This window comes from Lepidochelys kempii, chromosome 3, assembly GCF_965140265.1.
Source record: "Lepidochelys kempii isolate rLepKem1 chromosome 3, rLepKem1.hap2, whole genome shotgun sequence".
NCBI classification, from domain to species: domain Eukaryota; kingdom Metazoa; phylum Chordata; order Testudines; family Cheloniidae; genus Lepidochelys; species Lepidochelys kempii.
The window spans coordinates 3119836-3137016 of NC_133258.1; the positions used below are offsets into that span (position 1 = coordinate 3119836).

At 59.3% G+C, this 17181-nt stretch overlaps 1 protein-coding gene across 1 annotated transcript in view; it reads left to right on the forward strand.

Moving 5' to 3' along the window:
• Positions 1–17181, forward strand: part of LOC140908271 (exostosin-1-like) — a 173474-nt gene that overhangs the window by 144462 nt on the left and 11831 nt on the right. The window contains exons 2-4 of the mRNA XM_073335225.1: positions 13780–13873; positions 14067–14174; positions 15646–15765. Of these exons, the coding sequence (XP_073191326.1) occupies positions 13780–13873; positions 14067–14174; positions 15646–15765 (322 nt within the window). The remainder of the gene's footprint in view (positions 1–13779; positions 13874–14066; positions 14175–15645; positions 15766–17181) is intronic.

The window sequence follows — 17181 nt, forward strand, 5'->3', positions numbered from 1 at the left end:
CCTGCCGGCTCATTACCGACACGGCCGCTAGTTCCAGGAAAAGCCAGAAGCAAATGTTAAAAGAGCAGCACAAAATCTTCCCCCAGGAGAGGCCGCAGCTTGTCGGAAAGGAATGGGCAAGTGAGACAAAAATATCCCCGATCAATCGCCTGATGCCGCCTCCGCCCCTGCCGGCCCATCCAACGGTTAATTCGCTCCATGGAGCCCGGGCTGGGGGCGGGAAGGTGTCTGGGAAGAGCTGCTGAAGGAGGGGCATAGGCAGGTCTGCAGCCACACACCACAGAGCTGCCTTATCACCGGGCAACTTGTGGATAGCTCAAAAACCCAGGGCTCTGCTCCCTTGGGTTTAACTCCTGCAGCGCTGCACGGGGGATGGATGTGGCCTTGGACTTCAAGGGAGACTCACTCTGACCCAGGCCAGCAGTGAAAAACGGGGGCAGGAGTTCGAATCCCCAGGTGAGCCATTGTCCCGCCTGGTCCATCACCAAAGGCCACTTTCCTTGGCCTGGTCTAGACTGTGGTCAGGAAGGTGTTAACACCTAGTGTAGACAAGGCAGCGCGCCTCCGTCACCTGGGAGACTTGTCGCATTAAAGCCGCCAGCTGAGGTCTGCCCCACCCGGGGCCAGGCTGTGAAAGAGCCCCCTGGACAGCAGAGCAGGGGGTCATAGAATCAATCAGAGAATCTTAGAAGATCAGGGTTGGAAGGGACCCCCGCTGTCACTGCCCCTCGGACAGGCTGAAGACTGGTGTCTCTGTGCAGGGGCAGAGCTCAGAAGAAAGCAGCCCCATGGGCCAGCACAGCGGGAGGGGCATGTGCATGTTTGCCGTGGGGAAACTGAGGCAGAGAGGGACTCATGTAGGATGCAGAGCTGCCAGGAAGGGAGAACTGCCGCTGGGCAGGCCAGGGAAGGGCGTGGCAGGTTGGACTCCATGCCTAGGGAGTGGCGGGATGGAAGAAATCTTTGCTCCTCTGTGCTGAGCAACACGGGATTTCACCAGGAGAGACCGGGAGAGAATTGCCTTTAGCTACTGAGTCAGTGGTGGTAGGTCTTTCTCAGAGCCGCCTCCAGCCACCACGGGGCGAGGGGCGAGCTCACAGATGTCGGGGGAACAGAATTCGCCGTTTATTTTGTTGCAGTTCTGATGGCTGGTGTTGCGGGTCGGTTTGGTTCTATAGCTGTTTAGTTTCACAGGTTGGCAGAACTGTGGATTTTATTATTTAATGACAGTAGATGTCGAGATTCCAAAAATCAAAGCTTCCTAGCCGTTAAAACGCAAACTGCCAACGTCCCATATCAAACCAGACCAAGTACATGTGCGTAGGGCAAACGCTCCTAAGTGCTCCAGCAGCCCTTCCTTACGTTGCCTCTGTACATCTCAATGAGTGTTGATGGAAATCTTTTGCCGTGGGTTTGTGGATGTGGGGGGAAATCCATGTGTCCTGACATTCCCCGATAGAAATTGAATCCTGCCAATCCTCCAGGTACGTGAGCAGGTCTGAGTCTGTCCAGCCGGGGGCAGCAGTGCATGGCCGGACAGAGCAGCCTTGCAAAACTAGCGTGAAAATGTGCCAGGCCCAGGACAAAGTGTCCTTGCCGGCCCTTTCCCCGGAGCTGGCGATGGAAAGCCAGATGGATATTAATTTCCCATCGGAACAGAGGCTCTCACCTGGGAGGGTTTTTCAAGGCTGCCTTAACACAGCAGCATCTCTGCGTTTGGGGCAATGGTTTGTCAGCAGGATCTCCAACCCCGTGGCACAGACCTCCGCCAGGCCTACAAGAGTGACTCCTTTAGCTGGTAGCAGTAGTAGACTATTATCCGATAGTGGACTAGCTACGAGAGGGGGCTGTGACACCCTTAACTATCATGTTACACAACCAGCAGAACCACAGTTGGTGTTTGTTCCACCTAGCACTATGTCTCCTCCCCAGAGTCAGTCCATGGGGCATAGCCCTGCCTCTGGGCTGCCCCTGCAAACAGTGGTGGAAGTTGAGAGAGCTGCTTTTGGGGTGGAGTGTCACCCCTAAGGGGCCCTTACTGTGCTGAGGAGTCATTGGAGGGTTAGGGCTGGCATGTGAGGAGGGCAGATACCCAGTGCTGTGCCCAGCATAAATACCCGGGGACGCGGTAGGGAGAGAGTTTGGCAGGGCTCAGAGATACTGGAGTAGCAATCCCTCCCATGGACCATTAACAGGCCTTCAACACAGGACTTGGAGCACAACAGCGCCAACCTCTGTCACTTCAGCTGAAGGAGTAACCCCGTTCGTGGGCAGCAGTAGTAGGCTGGTATTCACCATAGGTTCCCCACTAAGAAAAACGATGGTTTCTTCCCATGAGTTGGTCGTGTTAAATCCGAGCGAAGACAAGGCCTCTGTGGAGACACCCCAGGATAGGAAAGTGACACACACTTGAGCAGCGGGTCACGCTAGCTGGAGCATGGGCTGGACTCTGCACCATCCCCAGACAGGTCCATGGGAGCTCAGGGCAGAGGCTGGGCAGGCGTTTCTGATCATTGCGAGCTGCTCTGCCCCTTGTCTCACTCTCCTTTGTTCTTCTTGTGGGGCTGGGTAGGGAGCTTTAGGCAATCAGCCTGTTCGAGCAGAGCCTGGAGCCGACGGTTCTTGGACGGGGTGGGAAGGGTGAGAGAGAGAGATACGGACAGGGAAAGGGAGAGAGAGGGATGCCCTGTGTCTAATCTACAGCGCTCAGCCCCGCTAAGGATACGTCTACACTGCACTCTCAGCCCGGGTTCTGGCTCACATTGGAGCCCAGGCGTCCCTTCCATCCACGCACCAATGAGTCTGACTTGGTCAGCCTGGGTCCTCGGCCCCTGCTAGGGGTGCTGGTCAGAGCCCGAGTCCTGTTGGGACTCCGCTCCAAACCCTGTCCTCCAGCAGTGTGGACTGCCGCAGACCCAAATCACATCTTCCTCTGCAAAGTCTCGCATTGGCCAGGAGGCTGCAGTCGGTGGGCCAAGGGTCTGATCTGGGATGATAATTTCTCTGCTCTTTGCTGGGGGATTGTGGGGTGCAGCTACTCAGGGGTTCATCTTACAGGGAAGATGTGAAAACCCTGCAGTCAGCCTCCCCCAGGGGCAATGCCCTGGCAGTCAAAGGAAACCCTGTGTCTGGAAGCACGAAGATGTGTCTCCCTTCCAAACAGGTTAGCTTTGGTTTGCTTAAATCCTTTCTGCTGGAACTCCAGATGTTCTCCTTTGCCGCAGTCCAGTCCTTTCCCAAATCGTGCTGGATTCCTGGCCGCGACCCTGTCTTGTGGCAGGGAGTTCCAGAGGCTATGCGTGCATTGTGTGGATTTCTGTTGATCCTGTTTTGCTGCCTTTCTCAGCACATGCCCTTGTTCTTTCATTATGAGAGGCTGAACCGGAGCGCCGGAGTTGCCCGCTCTACGCCATTCATTAATTTGTAGCTCTCCATCGTGTCTCAGCCCCACACCAAACAGTCCCAGTCTTTCCAAGAGGGCTGCAAACTCCACTGTCATGGTGTTTAACACACACCCCCTGCACCTTTCCCCACTGTCCAGCTCCTTTTACACGGGATAATTCATTGCACATATGTTCCCTACACTCACCCCTGCTTAATAGGGTCTCTGGTTCAGCGGCAGCTGTTGCCAGAAGTAGTCCCAGTACAATGATAATACACTTTTAAATTGCCTGTTGCCTTTTAATGACTTAATGGATTGATGCGCTGTTCATGCTTCGTGGCATAAACGGGCCTAATGAGATAGTCGAAAATGTAACTAATTTGTTTACTTGTTACACAGGCAAAAAACAGGTGGGTAGCGGGAGCCGCTTGCCAGCTAATCCGCTTAGAGGTGAGATTGGGGCTCAGAGGAAAGGGGCTTTCAACGGCACTTCTAGGCTGGTTTGGAATCGTGGGGTGCGGCCACCCCCCCGGGAGAGATGGGAAAGTCGGGGGCTGCCCAGAGAAAGCTGGCTTTGGCCTCCCACTGCTCCCGCCTGAGTCAAGCCGACGTCCGGCCCGCAACAGGAGGGGGAGATTCTCTGCCTGCCCCTTGCGGCTAATTCACAGCTTGCTCTGAAAAGCCGGAAGAGTATTTCAGGTGCTAATTAGAGCCACACGGGGGATGCTGGCTCCATTACTGGGGCTGGGGCAGGTGGGTCTAGGGCCTTTTCTTCTTCCCTTCTAATCAGGCCTGGTTATTGCTGATGTCCCCCGGAGCCCCTTAACTGGCTGAGAGCAAGGTGCAGGCTCCGGCCGGGAGGCGCTTACCACAGGTGGCTCCCGGCGCAGCAGAGTTCAGGCAGGCTGCCTGCCTTCCTGCCATAGCCCCATGCTGCTCCTGGAACTGGCCGGCTGCTGGCACTTTTCTGGCGCCCTTTGGGGAGCGGGGCAGCGTGTCTCCGTGCACTGTCTGCGCTTGCAAGCTCCATCCCCACAGCCGGCCACTTCCAGGAGCAGCGTGGGGCCATGGCATGCAGGCAGCCTGCCTGAGCCCTGCTGCGCCGATGGGCTTTTAGCAGCCCAGAGATTGCGATCGACTGACAGAGGCTCCAGGGTCGACCAGTCGATCGCGATCGGCGGGTTGGTGACCACTGGATCGTATATAATTATGGATTTATTTTTGCGGGACCCCCTTAGCCCGAGGCCCTAGGCTGCAGCTCCTAAAGCCCCTGTGTTAATCGGGCCCTGCTTGCGGACTGTGGTCGGACAGAGCCCTGTGTTGGAAGGTGGGCCCGGACCGCGTGGCTGGGTTGACCAGAGCCTTGGTTCGGGCTGTTGCCAGCCATTGTAGCTGGTGCCTGCCCCTGGGAAGAAGGGGGTGGGACTCTGACAGGGTTGGGCAGGGGTTGGAATGCAGTAACATGGGCACAAAGAAGACAAACGGCGACGTAAATACATTGAAGCGCGTTAGGAGAGCCTGGAAGCCACCTTCGCTTCGGACCCGGGCTGCTCCAGCCTGTGGGGGTCCGGCAGCGAGGCGAGCCAGCGCTGTGATCTGTCACTGTCCCGCGCTCCGCCAGCTCTCATCACTACTGTACAGCCTTTCCCCTCCAGTATCCCTCTGACAGCCTAAAACGCCCTGGACCTTGGGTAATTAACACCAAGCGGCACGACAATTAAATAATCCGCCCTAAATGCTGGGCTCCTCGCTCAGCTGCCCCGTTCACTCCTGGCCCTAGCGGGGTGCCCAGTGGGCTCATGCCAGGGATGTCTCCCTGTAGGAGGCAGGCGTTAATCTACTCATAGAGCCGGGGGGGAAAAGGGGGCAGGGGCTTGGATCTCTCTGCTGTTCAGTCGGAGTCAGGCAGCCGGCTCCCCGACAGCCCTTTGAAATCCCAGCCCGGGGGTCCACGGCACATTTTGTCCCACAGGGGCCCAACCTGCCCAGAAAGCGCTAGACCCCGCTCCTGTGATGCGGCCACCTCTGGGGTGGAACGCAGCAGCTGTTCACCGCAGCACGGCCTCCCAGCAGGAGAACTGGGGACAAAGGGACACAGGATGTGGCTGACCGTCCGAGGGGAGGGGTTGGGAACGTTAAGGGTGGGGGGACAGTGTTCTAGAGCTCGTCCTATAGGCAATACAATGGCAACCCCCCCTCCCCCCCTGGGAAAACACACCGCCACCAGCATGGCGACCTCCAGCACCTGGCAGGGGCCGCTCCCTCCTGCTCTCCTGAGGCTGCCCACGCCCCGAGCCGTGCGGCTACCTGCTGATCGGCCTGGCGGGGGGGTCGTATTTAATTCATGGGCCAGCTGCTGCCCAGGGGGTGTCCTTAGGGCCAGGCCATTCCCAAGGATTCTTGGCAGCGGGGATCGGTGCGGGCAGGGCACTGGGCTGGGAATCAGGAGGGCCCAGCCCCCCACTCTGTGTGACCCTGGCGCAGCGGTCAGTCTCTCTGGGCCCCCGGCTCCCCTCTGTGGCTGAAGGGGGGAATATTTCCCTGCTGCCCGGGTGCTGTGAGGCCAGGTTCATTCATGCTGGTGGGGCGCTCACATGCTGCAGCGATGGGGGCCCCAGAAATACACAGAGGCCCTCCGCTATGTCTCTGTCCTGTGACCGGCCTTCAGCTGCTCCCTATCTCTGCCCTAGCCGGAAGTCAATGACTGCCCTCCTCTCAGGGGTCCCGAAGCGCTCTGCGGACGGCCCAGACGGCTGCCCGCCACGGACATGCAACCGCCTCTGGAGCGGGGCGCAGTGCCTGTGAAAGAGGCTGCCATGTAAAGAGTCGGACAGGGAGGGTAGATGGATCCTGTTTGCAACTGAAGCTGCCTGGACAGAGTGAAAGACTGGCAAGATCCGAAGAAATTTAGCCAGGGCAGCGGGGCTCACGCCCTCCCCCCGCTGAATTCAGAACCCCTCAGGGGTTCCAACGTGTAACCCCCACCGAGAACTTGTTAACTCCATCCTCTGCCCTTTGTTAGCCCCATCAGCCTGAGGTTCTCCAAATGCTTTCCCCACTCGGGAGATGATGGGTTGGGGGGGCAGCTGGAAGGAGGCCCTCGCCCCTTGGGAAGCAGGTCAGCTTTAGCCTCATCTACAGATGGGGAAACTGAGGCACAGCGGGTATGTGGCTCAGTAGCAGAGCCAGGAATAGAGCTCTACTCCTGGCTCCCTGTATTTTAACCATGACTAGGCCTTTCTCCCTCCCCACCCCCAGAAAGGCGAGTCAGGGTTCCAGCAGCCGAATTGGACAGTGCCCCAGACTCCACCTGCACCGAGGGGCTGGATCTATGCTGTTGAGGGGGGAGAGCAGCTTAGACATCAGGGCTCCGTCCCTTTAAACAGCCGAGGTCCTGCCCACAAGCCCTGCGCAGTTCGGTTGAACGCAGAGCGAGCACCTGGTGTCCACGGGGTGGGCGGGTGGGGGGCACTTGGGCCATCGATCTCTTCTGCGGTGGCTCAGGGCCACGGCCCGGATGGATGGAGGCTTTCCGCACCGCGGAGGAATGAGAGCGCTCCCCTTCCCAGGGTTCATATTTACACTACGGCACTGGGGAGAGACTCCGGGTTCAAAGTTCGGTGGCATTGGACCCTCTTGGGATGGCCGGGTTAGTGCTCATTGCATCAGAGGGCAGCTGTGGGTAGTGGTTAGAGCATGGGGGGGGTCAGGCTGCTTGGGTCCTGCTTCCGACCCGCTGCATGACCTGTGGCGCATCACACTGCCTCTTATTCCATGTGTCTGTGCAGCACCAAAGGCTGCTGATCCCGGACTAGAGCCCCCCGGGCTCCTGCAACCAGGGGCTCCGGAACAGCTGGGGTCCGTAAGGGCGCGCGGCAGGGGGGAAGGGAAGGGGAGGAGCAAGGGGGCGGGGCCTCAGGGGAAGGGGCGGCATGGGGGCCAGGCCTTGGGGGAAAGGGGTGGGGTAGGGGCAGGGCCACGGTTCGAGTGCTGGTGCCCCTCCCACCTTCTGTCACTCCTGACTGCGAAATAAATCAATCCCCCTAACGGTGGGAGGGATCACTCCATGGTTCCCTGGTCTGTTCATTCCTGCTGGGGCACCCGGCACTGGCCGCTGTCGGCAGACAGGACACTGGGCTAGATGGACCTTTGGTCTGAACCCCCTGGCCGTGCTTATGAGGCTAGAGGGATCACGCAGACTGTGGCTTCCAGCGCTTGGCCTGGGGATTTCCATTCCCGTCGTCTGCCCCGGCGTCTCCGGCTGCTTGTCCATGTTCACGGCCTGTTGCCTGTTGCTCCCGAGAGTTCGTTCCCCGTTGAGCCGGCAGGCAGGCCTGGCGCTCCAGATCTGGGCGTGAGCCCCAGTTCACCGCCCCGGAAGCTTGTGACCTGAGTTAACAGTGACTTGGAAACAGGGAACGCTATTTGTGACGTACAGTGCCCCTCTCCTCTTGCCCTGAGTTGGGTCATAACCATTGATTTCAACATTCAGGTTTCAGTGATACCAACGAGTGGCGTAAGTGATCAACGCCAGGTCCTCTTGTCTGTTCCCAGGCTCCTAACCGTGGGATGGAGGCAATCCGCAAATGTCTTCGCTGCAGGTCCTTTTGGTTCCTTGATTGATTTTCTTCTCACCCTCTCGGTTTCTGTGCTGCGTGCTCATTTATTCTCTCTTTTCACCCCCTCCTGACTACCCTGGCCAGTCTGCCCCTGGGAGGTTGATCCCCCTTCTGCTGAGGTGGAGGCCATCCCGGCTACACAGCCTCCTCTCCGCAGAGAAGGTGGGCCAGCACTCCCTTCCAGAGCACAGGCCAGCCGCCAGTCGTGGGCATGTTCCCTGGGCCCATGCTGGCTGGGGTGGCAGGGCGAGGGGTAAGCGCCTGCCCCATACGGGGGGCTGCAAGGTGAGGGTTGCGGTCCCAGCCCTGGGGGACAGTGTGGCAAGGGGGCAGGCCCGCCCTATGGGGGGTGCCAGGGTGAGAGGTGTGGGCCTGTGCTGACAGTCTTGGGTTCGATCTCTGCTGATGACTCCGGAAGAGAGTCCTTACGGATGGGGCCCCAAATGTGGGGCGGGAACTCCAGTCGATTTCTGACAGGCAGCTGATCCTAGAGCCAGGACCATCACCCCTCCTCTGATCTTGAGCCCAGGGACCCACAGACCTTCCCAACTAAGCCCTGTGCTGGCATCTCCCCGGGCGCCTGCAGCCCCAGCTGCTTTGCATGCCCATTTACATAATCCCCTTTAGTCGAAAAGAAAAACACCCTGGCTCGCCGGGGAAGGATGGAGAACACGGGCGCGCGGCGAATGCCAACGAGCGCGTGGAGATGTGCTGCACGTCCACGCCAGCCTATTAAAGTGTCACGTCAGCATCTCTGCTGGAGGGAGCATGTCTAAGGGTAACGGTGCGGCCGCTGACATATCAGCGACAAGCAGCAGCATCCCCGTGAGTGACAGCCCATTCAGCCTTCAGGCTGGTTTTAATAATTCTGTCAGAAGCGCGGGGAATTTTCATCAACATTCATTTATTTATTACATGGGTGCCTCCTGCCTGCAAAACCACCGGGACTCGGGGGACTGCGGGAAAGCCATGCAGCTCTGGTGGACTCAAGTCGGATGCTGCTCATCCTGTTTGATCATCATTACCCTTTCCTGGAGTGAAAGGCCAGAAAGGATCCTTAGATCCTCCGGTCTGACGGCCTGGATAGCACAGGCCAGAGGTGCTAACCCGGTTACATGCGTGCTGCGCCCCGTAACTTGTGTCTGACTGATGTGTGAATGGTACGAAATGGAGTCAAGTATTAGGGGGTAGCCATGTTAGTCTGTATCCACAAAAACAACACGGAGTCCAGAGGCACCTTAAAGACTAACAGATTTATATGGGCATAAGGTTTCGTGGGTAAAAAACCCACTTCTTCAGATGCAGCTGAAGAAGTGGGTTTTTTACCCACGAAAGCTTATGCCCAAATAAATCAGTTAGCCTCAAATGGAGTCAGTGACCTGTTCGGTGATGACCTTCACAGGGATGGTCGAAGAGTCATGGTGAGGCCAATGTGGGCCAAACTGCGGAAGTGTTGGGCGAGGGTTTTGAGGGGGGCAGAAGATCCTAAAGTGCCTTGGAAACATGATTAGATGAGCCTGGCCCTGTCAAACCCCGGGAGGAGGAGGTCCCGGGACCCCGAGACAATCACCTGCTGGTTGGTGGCCTGGCTAGCAAAGCTGCACCCTCCTGCCTGCTCCCTCTCTCACTGGCCCTGCCTGGGAGATGACTCTTGTCTGAGCATCGCCCCACTGCCAATGGAAACCCTCCTCTATCCGATGGGATTGGGGAGTCGCTGTTAAGTTAGCCTGGGCCGTCTCTCACTGACTCGGCTGCCTCTCTCGTGGGCCTGGAGAAAAGCAGCCCGCGGGCAGCGGTGGAGTTGGGCTCCCAATTCCCAGGGATGTTTCTAGCCCATGTAACCCTTCTGCCCGTCAGAGTTGGCAGCAACAAGGGCCGGGTTCAATATCTAGGGGTTCCATTCCAATAACACAATGCAAACCGGCTCGAGCCCCCACCCAGTGACCTGGGACAAATATATACCACCCCCGCTGGGCGCCTCCAAGAGGCAATACTTCCCCTCTCGCAAACACAGAGTCTGAGTGTAGCAAAAGTCTTTTAATAACAGAGAGAAACAATGTGGCATTATGTTGGGGAAACACCACCAACAGGATTCATAACACAACCCATGAGCAAAAACAACCCCACCCCAGGCAAACTGGGGCATGCCCTTTTCCCTTTGGTTCTTGAGTCCAGCAACCCCAAAAGTCCAATGCCCCAAAAGTCTCTGTCCCTGGTCAGGGCAGCCCCAGAGTTCGAAAGTTTATCGGCGGAGCTTTACCTCCCAACCTGGGTGGAAATGGGACGGGGGTAAGAGGCACCTTACGTGATCTGAAGCTGACCGCCCCATAGCTCCATAGCGGCGCTCTGCTCCGCTCCGCCAGCCGCCCCACGAACTCCTTCGCTCAGCTGCGCTCCGCTCCACCAGCCGCCCCACGAACTCCTTCGCTTAGCTGCGCTCCGCTCCGCCAGCCGCCCCACGAACTCCTTCGCTCAGCTGCGCTCCGCTCCACCAGCCGCCCCACGAACTCCTTCACTCAGCTGCGCTCCGCTCCACCAGCCGCCCCACGAACTCCTTCGCTTAGCTGCGCTCCGCTCCGCCAGCCGCCCCACGAACTCCTTCGCTCAGCTGCGCTCCGCTCCGCCAGCCGCCCCACGAACTCCTTCGCTTAGCTGCGCTCCGCTCCGCCAGCCGCCCCACAAAACTCCTTCGCGCAGCGGCACTCCGCTCCACCAGCCGCCCCACGAACTCCTTCGCTCAGCTGCGCTCCGCTCCACCAGCCGCCCCACGAACTCCTTCGCTCAGCTGCGCTCCGCTCCGCCAGCCGCCCCACGAACTCCTTCACTCAGCTCCACGGCCCACAAGCAGCTCCTGCCATCCACACACTGCTCCACGTCGAACTGCTTCACCAGCCCTCCCGCAAACTGCTCCACAACATATCTTCAGGCTCCCTCACTACTTAACACAACACTCAGTGATTTCAGCTCTTAGGTGAATTCAGCTTATAGTAGGGGAGCCCCAGTGCTGGGGCACTGTCAGCCCAAAGTGAGCTCAGCAGCCTATAACTAGACTTCTAATGAAATCAAAATTAGCTCTGATATTCCACAGTGGAGAGAGGAGGAAGTGCAATCAGCATGTAACGCCCTCACCAAGGGGCCCATGCCACCAAGTATTAATACTTGTCCCCAGCCCCTCTCAATTCAGAGAGTTTTGGAACCCATGACCCTTGCCTAGCGAGTGCTACTTAGATGATGGTGAATCCCTCCATCGTAACAAAAGGCCACGTACAGTTCCAAGCACAGTTCCCATAATCAGGGTAATAACAATTTATTCTTCCTGCCCCAATAACAGAGACACTGGGGATCCCACAGCAGCCAAAGTGACCATTTGGGCAGCTATGGTCTCATTCTAGGCGTGGTGGGTGTGCCTATGCAAATGAGATCTGCCCCTGAAGTTCTTTTCCACAACTTGCCACACCTCACCACCAGATGTCAGGGTGGAGCTCATCCTGACACTGCTTACACCCACTTAAGGCTGAATTACGGGGGGGCCCAGAGTGCGGAGGCTGCCCACGAGGGTCAGGTCTCTGCAAATGGGAACAGAGGGGCTTTAGTCCCTGGGCTACTGCCCTGCTGAGCCAGTAAGGGTGTCATTGGTGCTGGGAGCCCATATTCTTTAGCATACAATAAATGGGGTGGGGGAATCTAAATTGCCCTGGCTGCATCGTGTGTTGCTAACACAAGGCTTTGCAGACTTGCTGAGAGGACCTGGGAAGCCTCTGCAGGGGGCTCCGTAAAACACAGGCCAAATCTGTCACTGAGTTTGAGGCAAGACGGGTTTAAGGATCATCCAGACCAGCTGTTCTCAACTCGGGTACGTGGACCCCTAGGACACACAGAGCTCGTCCAGGGGCACATCAACTCACCTGGAGATTTGCCTAGCTTTACAGTAGGCTACATAAAAAGCGCTAGGGAAGTCAGGACAAACTAAAAGTTCTACAGACAAATGAGGAAGTCAGCAATTTGTCAGCTCTAGTGGGCTGGGACACTTTTGTATTTGTATGTCTGATTTTGTGAGCAAGTTGTTTTTAAGTGAGGTGAAACTTGGGGTAAACAAGACAAATCAGCCTCCTGAAAGGGGGACAGGAGTCTGGGAAGGCTGAGAACCATCTGACCTCCAGCATGGCACACAGGCCAGGGGACTTCATTCTGTGACTCCCGCCTCCGCTCCCTCGGGCTGGGCCCAAGAGAGAAGCAGCTTGTTATTGCCATTGCTGGGAGGAATTTGGATGAGGTCTCAGAGTAACGCACTTGCCCAGTGCATGTTGTACCCTAACCTAGGGGCTGGCTCAAGTAGGAGGTAACAGCCCACTATTGCTGCCAGCTGATGGGAGTTACTTCTTTAGCTCAGCTGCAGCCCAGTCCCCTGGAACCTCCGGCCCCCACTTCCCTCGTGTTGGTGACGTCATGCCCCAAACGCCTGACTCGGCTGGCTGGCCTCTCCCACCCATCGGCTGTGGGGTCACAGGTGTAAAGGGCTGGGCCCCAGCCCCCCTGCTTGTTGATGGTGAAAGGAGCAAAGCAAGTTGAACTCCCCCGACAGGGTTGAGAAACAGACCTGGACTGTCTCCAGGGCCCCATGGCCCCTCCACTGCGTGGGGCTGGGGAGTAAGAGGAGCTGGGCTCCAGGGGGCAGGTGTTTTGCTCAGGGCAGGGTGGCAGCGTGCAAGAACTCTGGGTTCAGGGGGCAGCGTGTGAGGGCTCTGGGTTCAGGGGCAGTGTGCGAGGGCTCTGGGTTCAGGGGGCAGCGTGCGAGGGCTCTGGGTTGGGAGGGCAGCGTGCGAGGGCTCTGGGTTCAGGGGCAGCGTGCGAGGGCTCTAGGTTCAGGGACAGTGTGCGAGGGCTCTGGGTTCAGGGGCAGCGTGTGAGGGCTCTGGGTTCAGGGGCAGCGTGCGAGGGCTCTGGGTTGGGGGGCAGCGTGCCAGGGCTCTGGGTTGGGGGCAGCGTGCCAGGGCTCTGGGTTCAGGGACAGTGTGCAAAGGCTCTGGGTTGGGGGCAGCGTGCCAGGGCTCTGGGTTGGGGGGGCAGCGTGCAAGGACTCTGGGTTCAGGGGCAGCGTGCAAGGGCTCTGGGTTGGGGGGGCAGCGTGTGAGGACTCTGGGTTCAGGGACAATGTGCGAGGGCTCTGGGTTCGGGGAGCAGCGTGCCAGGGCTCTGGGTTGGGGGCAGCGTGCGAGGGCTCTGGGTTGGGGGCAGCGTGCCAGGGCTCTGGGTTCAGGGACAGTGTGCAAAGGCTCTGGGTTGGGGGCAGCGTGCCAGGGCTCTGGGTTGGGGGGGCAGCGTGCAAGGACTCTGGGTTCAGGGGCAGCGTGCGAGGGCTCTGGGTTGGGGGGGCAGCGTGCGAGGGCTCTGGGTTCAGGGGCAGCGTGCGAGGGCTCTGGGTTGGGGGAGCAGCGTGCGAGGACTCTGGGTTCAGGGACAATGTGCGAGGGCTCTGGGTTCGGGGAGCAGCGTGCCAGGGCTCTGGGTTCAGGGGCAGCGTGCGAGGGCTCTGGGTTGGGGGGGCAGCGTGCGAGGACTCTGGGTTCAGGGACAATGTGCGAGGGCTCTGGGTTCGGGGAGCAGCGTGCCAGGGCTCTGGGTTCAGGGGCAGCGTGCGAGGGCTCTGGGTTGGGGGGGCAACACGAGGACGTGGAGCCCTGCCTGAGTCACGCCAGCTGGGACCGGCCGAGCTCGTCAAACCCCAGCGTGTGGGCTCAGCTCCAGCTGGCGCCTGACTCCTGTCTCCCCGCCCCGCAGGTACGATTCCCAGGAACTGATGCAAAACTCCAGCTTCTGCCTGGTGCCGTGGGGCCGGCGCTTGGGGTTCTTCCGTTTCCTTGAAGCTCTCCAGGTAAGCCAGGCCCCGTGCCAGGCCTCCTCCTCTGCCCGACACCCCGTGCTGCTCCCCCGCCCCGGTGCCCAGCCACGTGGCGTCCAGCAAAACGTGGCGCCGTCTGGCCCGGCTGCTGTGTGCGCCCGCTGCTGGACGGACAGACGGACGCACACCCCTGCCTGGCTCACCCCGCCCTGTCCCCCCTTCGCAGGCCGCCTGCATCCCCGTGCTGCTGAGCAACGGCTGGGAGCTGCCCTTCTCCGAGGTCATCGACTGGAACAAAGCTGCCATCATTGGGGACGAGAGACTCCTCCTCCAGGTAGGGGCCACGTGCTCGCTGCACATCCTGCGGGGGCCGCCTGACTCCCCGGCCCCTCTGAGACACCCCCCACCCACGTGGCAGGAAGGCCGCCCCTGCTCACGGCTCCGTGGGCCTGACGCCGGGGTCTGGCCGGGCGGGTGAGGTGGGGACCAGAACCACAGTGAGCTGCATGGGGCACTAATGAGACTCCCCCCGCTTCCTCCCTGCAGCGGGAGCCCTAAACCCCACAGCACCCCCATCAACTGCAGCCCCCAGCTGCCGCTCCTCAGGGCCCACCCTTTCCGAGGAGAGCAGGAGCGAGAAGCAGCGTGCAAAGGAGGCAGGATTGGGCGCTGTGCATCCCCCCCAACCCTGGGGGAAAGGGACCTGCCTCTGGTGCCAAAGGGCAGTGCCAGGCTGGGCTTGCACCCAGACCAGCATCATGGGGACCTGCGGGGCACCTCAGTGACTGGCACTCAGCCAGGCCTGGCTTCTAGCTTCCTTGGCACCAAGGCACAGAGGGTCCTACAATCCCAGCTCTGCCCTCTGAGCTCTCTGCCCCAGAGGCACCGGCAGAGCTAGGGGAGGGGGGCCCAGGGCTGGGGTAGCAGGGGGCTGTGAGGTGGGATTGGGGGCACCGGCAGATCTGGGGCTGGGGTAGCAGGGGGCTGTGGGTCGGGATTGGGGGGCACTGGCAGAGCTGGGGGAGGGGAGCCCAAGGGTGGGGCAGCAGGGGCTGGGCGTCGGAATTGGGGGGCACCGGCAGAGCTGCATACAGGTGAAACATGCCAAGCTCCTGCCTGCATTGGGCCAGCCAGATTAATGCTGCCTTTACATTGGCTTAGAAGTTGCGCCCCTCCCCACTGGCCGGCTGGGCCCTCTCTTGGGGGACACTCCTCCCCCCCTTCAGGCCCCTGCCAGGCCCCTGCGACTATTCCAGCCCAAACTCCTGGGAATGTGGCACCGTCCCCAGGCCATGCGGGGGTCTGAGAGCAGTATAGGGGGCGGGGCGGCTGTCCCACCCCAAACCCAGCCTGCTGCCGGAGCCGGGGCATGTATCTGGGGCAGCAGGACCCAGGGCTGGGGCACGGCTCCGGATAGTCCTGTTCCCATCTCCGCCACTGACTCACGGGGCAGGTTCAGGTCGCTCAGCGCCTGCCCACCCTGGGCCTCCCTTTTCCTCTCTGTGAAATGGGCACAATAAGACCAGTCGTGGGCGGCCACCTAGTGAATGGTACAAAGTGTGATCGTCGACTCTGTGGGCCAGATCTTCAAGGGCTCAGCTCCCCCAGCCAGGGTCAGATTCCCTGGCCATCTCGGGGCATTGGCTGCTGAGCCCTCCCTCCCCACGCCAGCCTGTGTCCCCAGAGCTGCACTTACCCAAGAGAGACCCTGGCCAGCTGGCCTCGTCCCTGGCTCTGCGGGGAGGCTCTGGGGGTCATCTTAGCCGACCTTCCCTCACCCCCCCCCCCCCGCGGCTCTCTTCCAGATCCCGTCGATAACCCGCTCCATAGACCACGACAGAGTCCTGGCCCTCCGGCAGCAGACCCAGTTCCTGTGGGAGACCTATTTCTCCTCGGTAGAGAAAATCGTGCTGACGACCCTCGAGGCGAGTGCTCCCGGCTTTGTGGGCTCCTCGGTTACAGCCCTTGTCCCCTCACTCAGGATGGGGGAAGGGCTGGTGGGGGAGACAGTGGGTCTGGTTGGTGCACCGGATCGTGGAGGAGGGCAGGATATTGGCTGGAGTGGGAGAACAAGAGGCGCTCAGCGGGGAGGAGAGGATGTCCCGGCTCCTTGCTCCTTCCCCTTGGAGCATGGTGGAAGGCATTTAGGGTCTGCCCGAGACCTAGGCGCTGCCTACATCTCCCCTATGTCCTCTGAGCTTTTCTCTCAGAGGGGAAGGGGGGTCGACAATGCTGACACACCGCTGCTGGGTCAAGGGAGCTGCCACCCAGGTCAGGATCTGTGACCTGTGTGGAGGTGCAGAGCTCATTTGCTGACTCATCCTGGCCATCGGAACAAGTGGCTCCTATGGGCTGTCAGATGGGTTGAGTGTCTGGGAGGGGGGGCTTGGCGATCCCTGCGGGGAAATATTCTAGAGCAGCCAAGCCCAGGGGACGGCTGAAGCTGAGGTTTCGGTGATGAAGTTGTGTAACAGTAACGACAAACCCCTGGAGGCACCACCTGCGTACAGGGGAGTTCATGCAGCCATGTGCCCCTGCCCCAGGGCACCGCTCCACAGCTGCGAGTGTGGAGGCTTGGGCAGGGCCTTGGGGAGCCAGGACAGAGGTGGCCAGGACTCAGACCCTGCTGTGGATTTTCTGGCCTGAACCCAGCAGTGCAAGCTGTCTGAAAAGCACATTGGGATCCTCTGGGCTGGGAGGTTGTAACAAGGCTGGTTCTGGTGGGACCCCACTGAGAGTGCCAATTCAGGACAAATTGCTTAAAGCAGGGCAGTTACAGCCCAAGGCTGGGGTTTCTATGCACACCAAGGCAAGCCAAACCAGCCCAACAGAGCAGACTTTGGTCTCACCCCACTGGCTGACCACAAGTCACACAAGCAATTCCCTTAGACACTCCAGTTTCCCAGAATCACTACCAGAGCCACTCGTTATGGGGATGAATAGTTATGAAAACCAATACCCCAGTAAAAGAGAAAAGGTTCTCTCGATCCCAAAGGACTAAACCCCAGACCCAGGTCAATAAAGAAATCAGATCTTACCCACAAATCACGCTGTTGCCAATCCTTTAGAATCTAAAATCTAAAGGTTTATTCATAAAAGGAAAAGATAGAGATGAGAGCTAGAATGGGTTCAATGGAATCACTGACACACAGCAATGGCAGAGTGCTTGGTTCAGGCCTGTAGCAGGGATGGAATAAGCTGCAGGTTCAGATCAAGTCTCTGGAGAACATCCCCAGCTGGGAGGGGTCATTCAGTCCTTGGTTCAAAGCTTCAGGGTAGCCAAGTCCCTCCAGAGGTCGGAAGCAGGATTGAAGACCAGATGGAGGAGCTGCAGTAGCTTT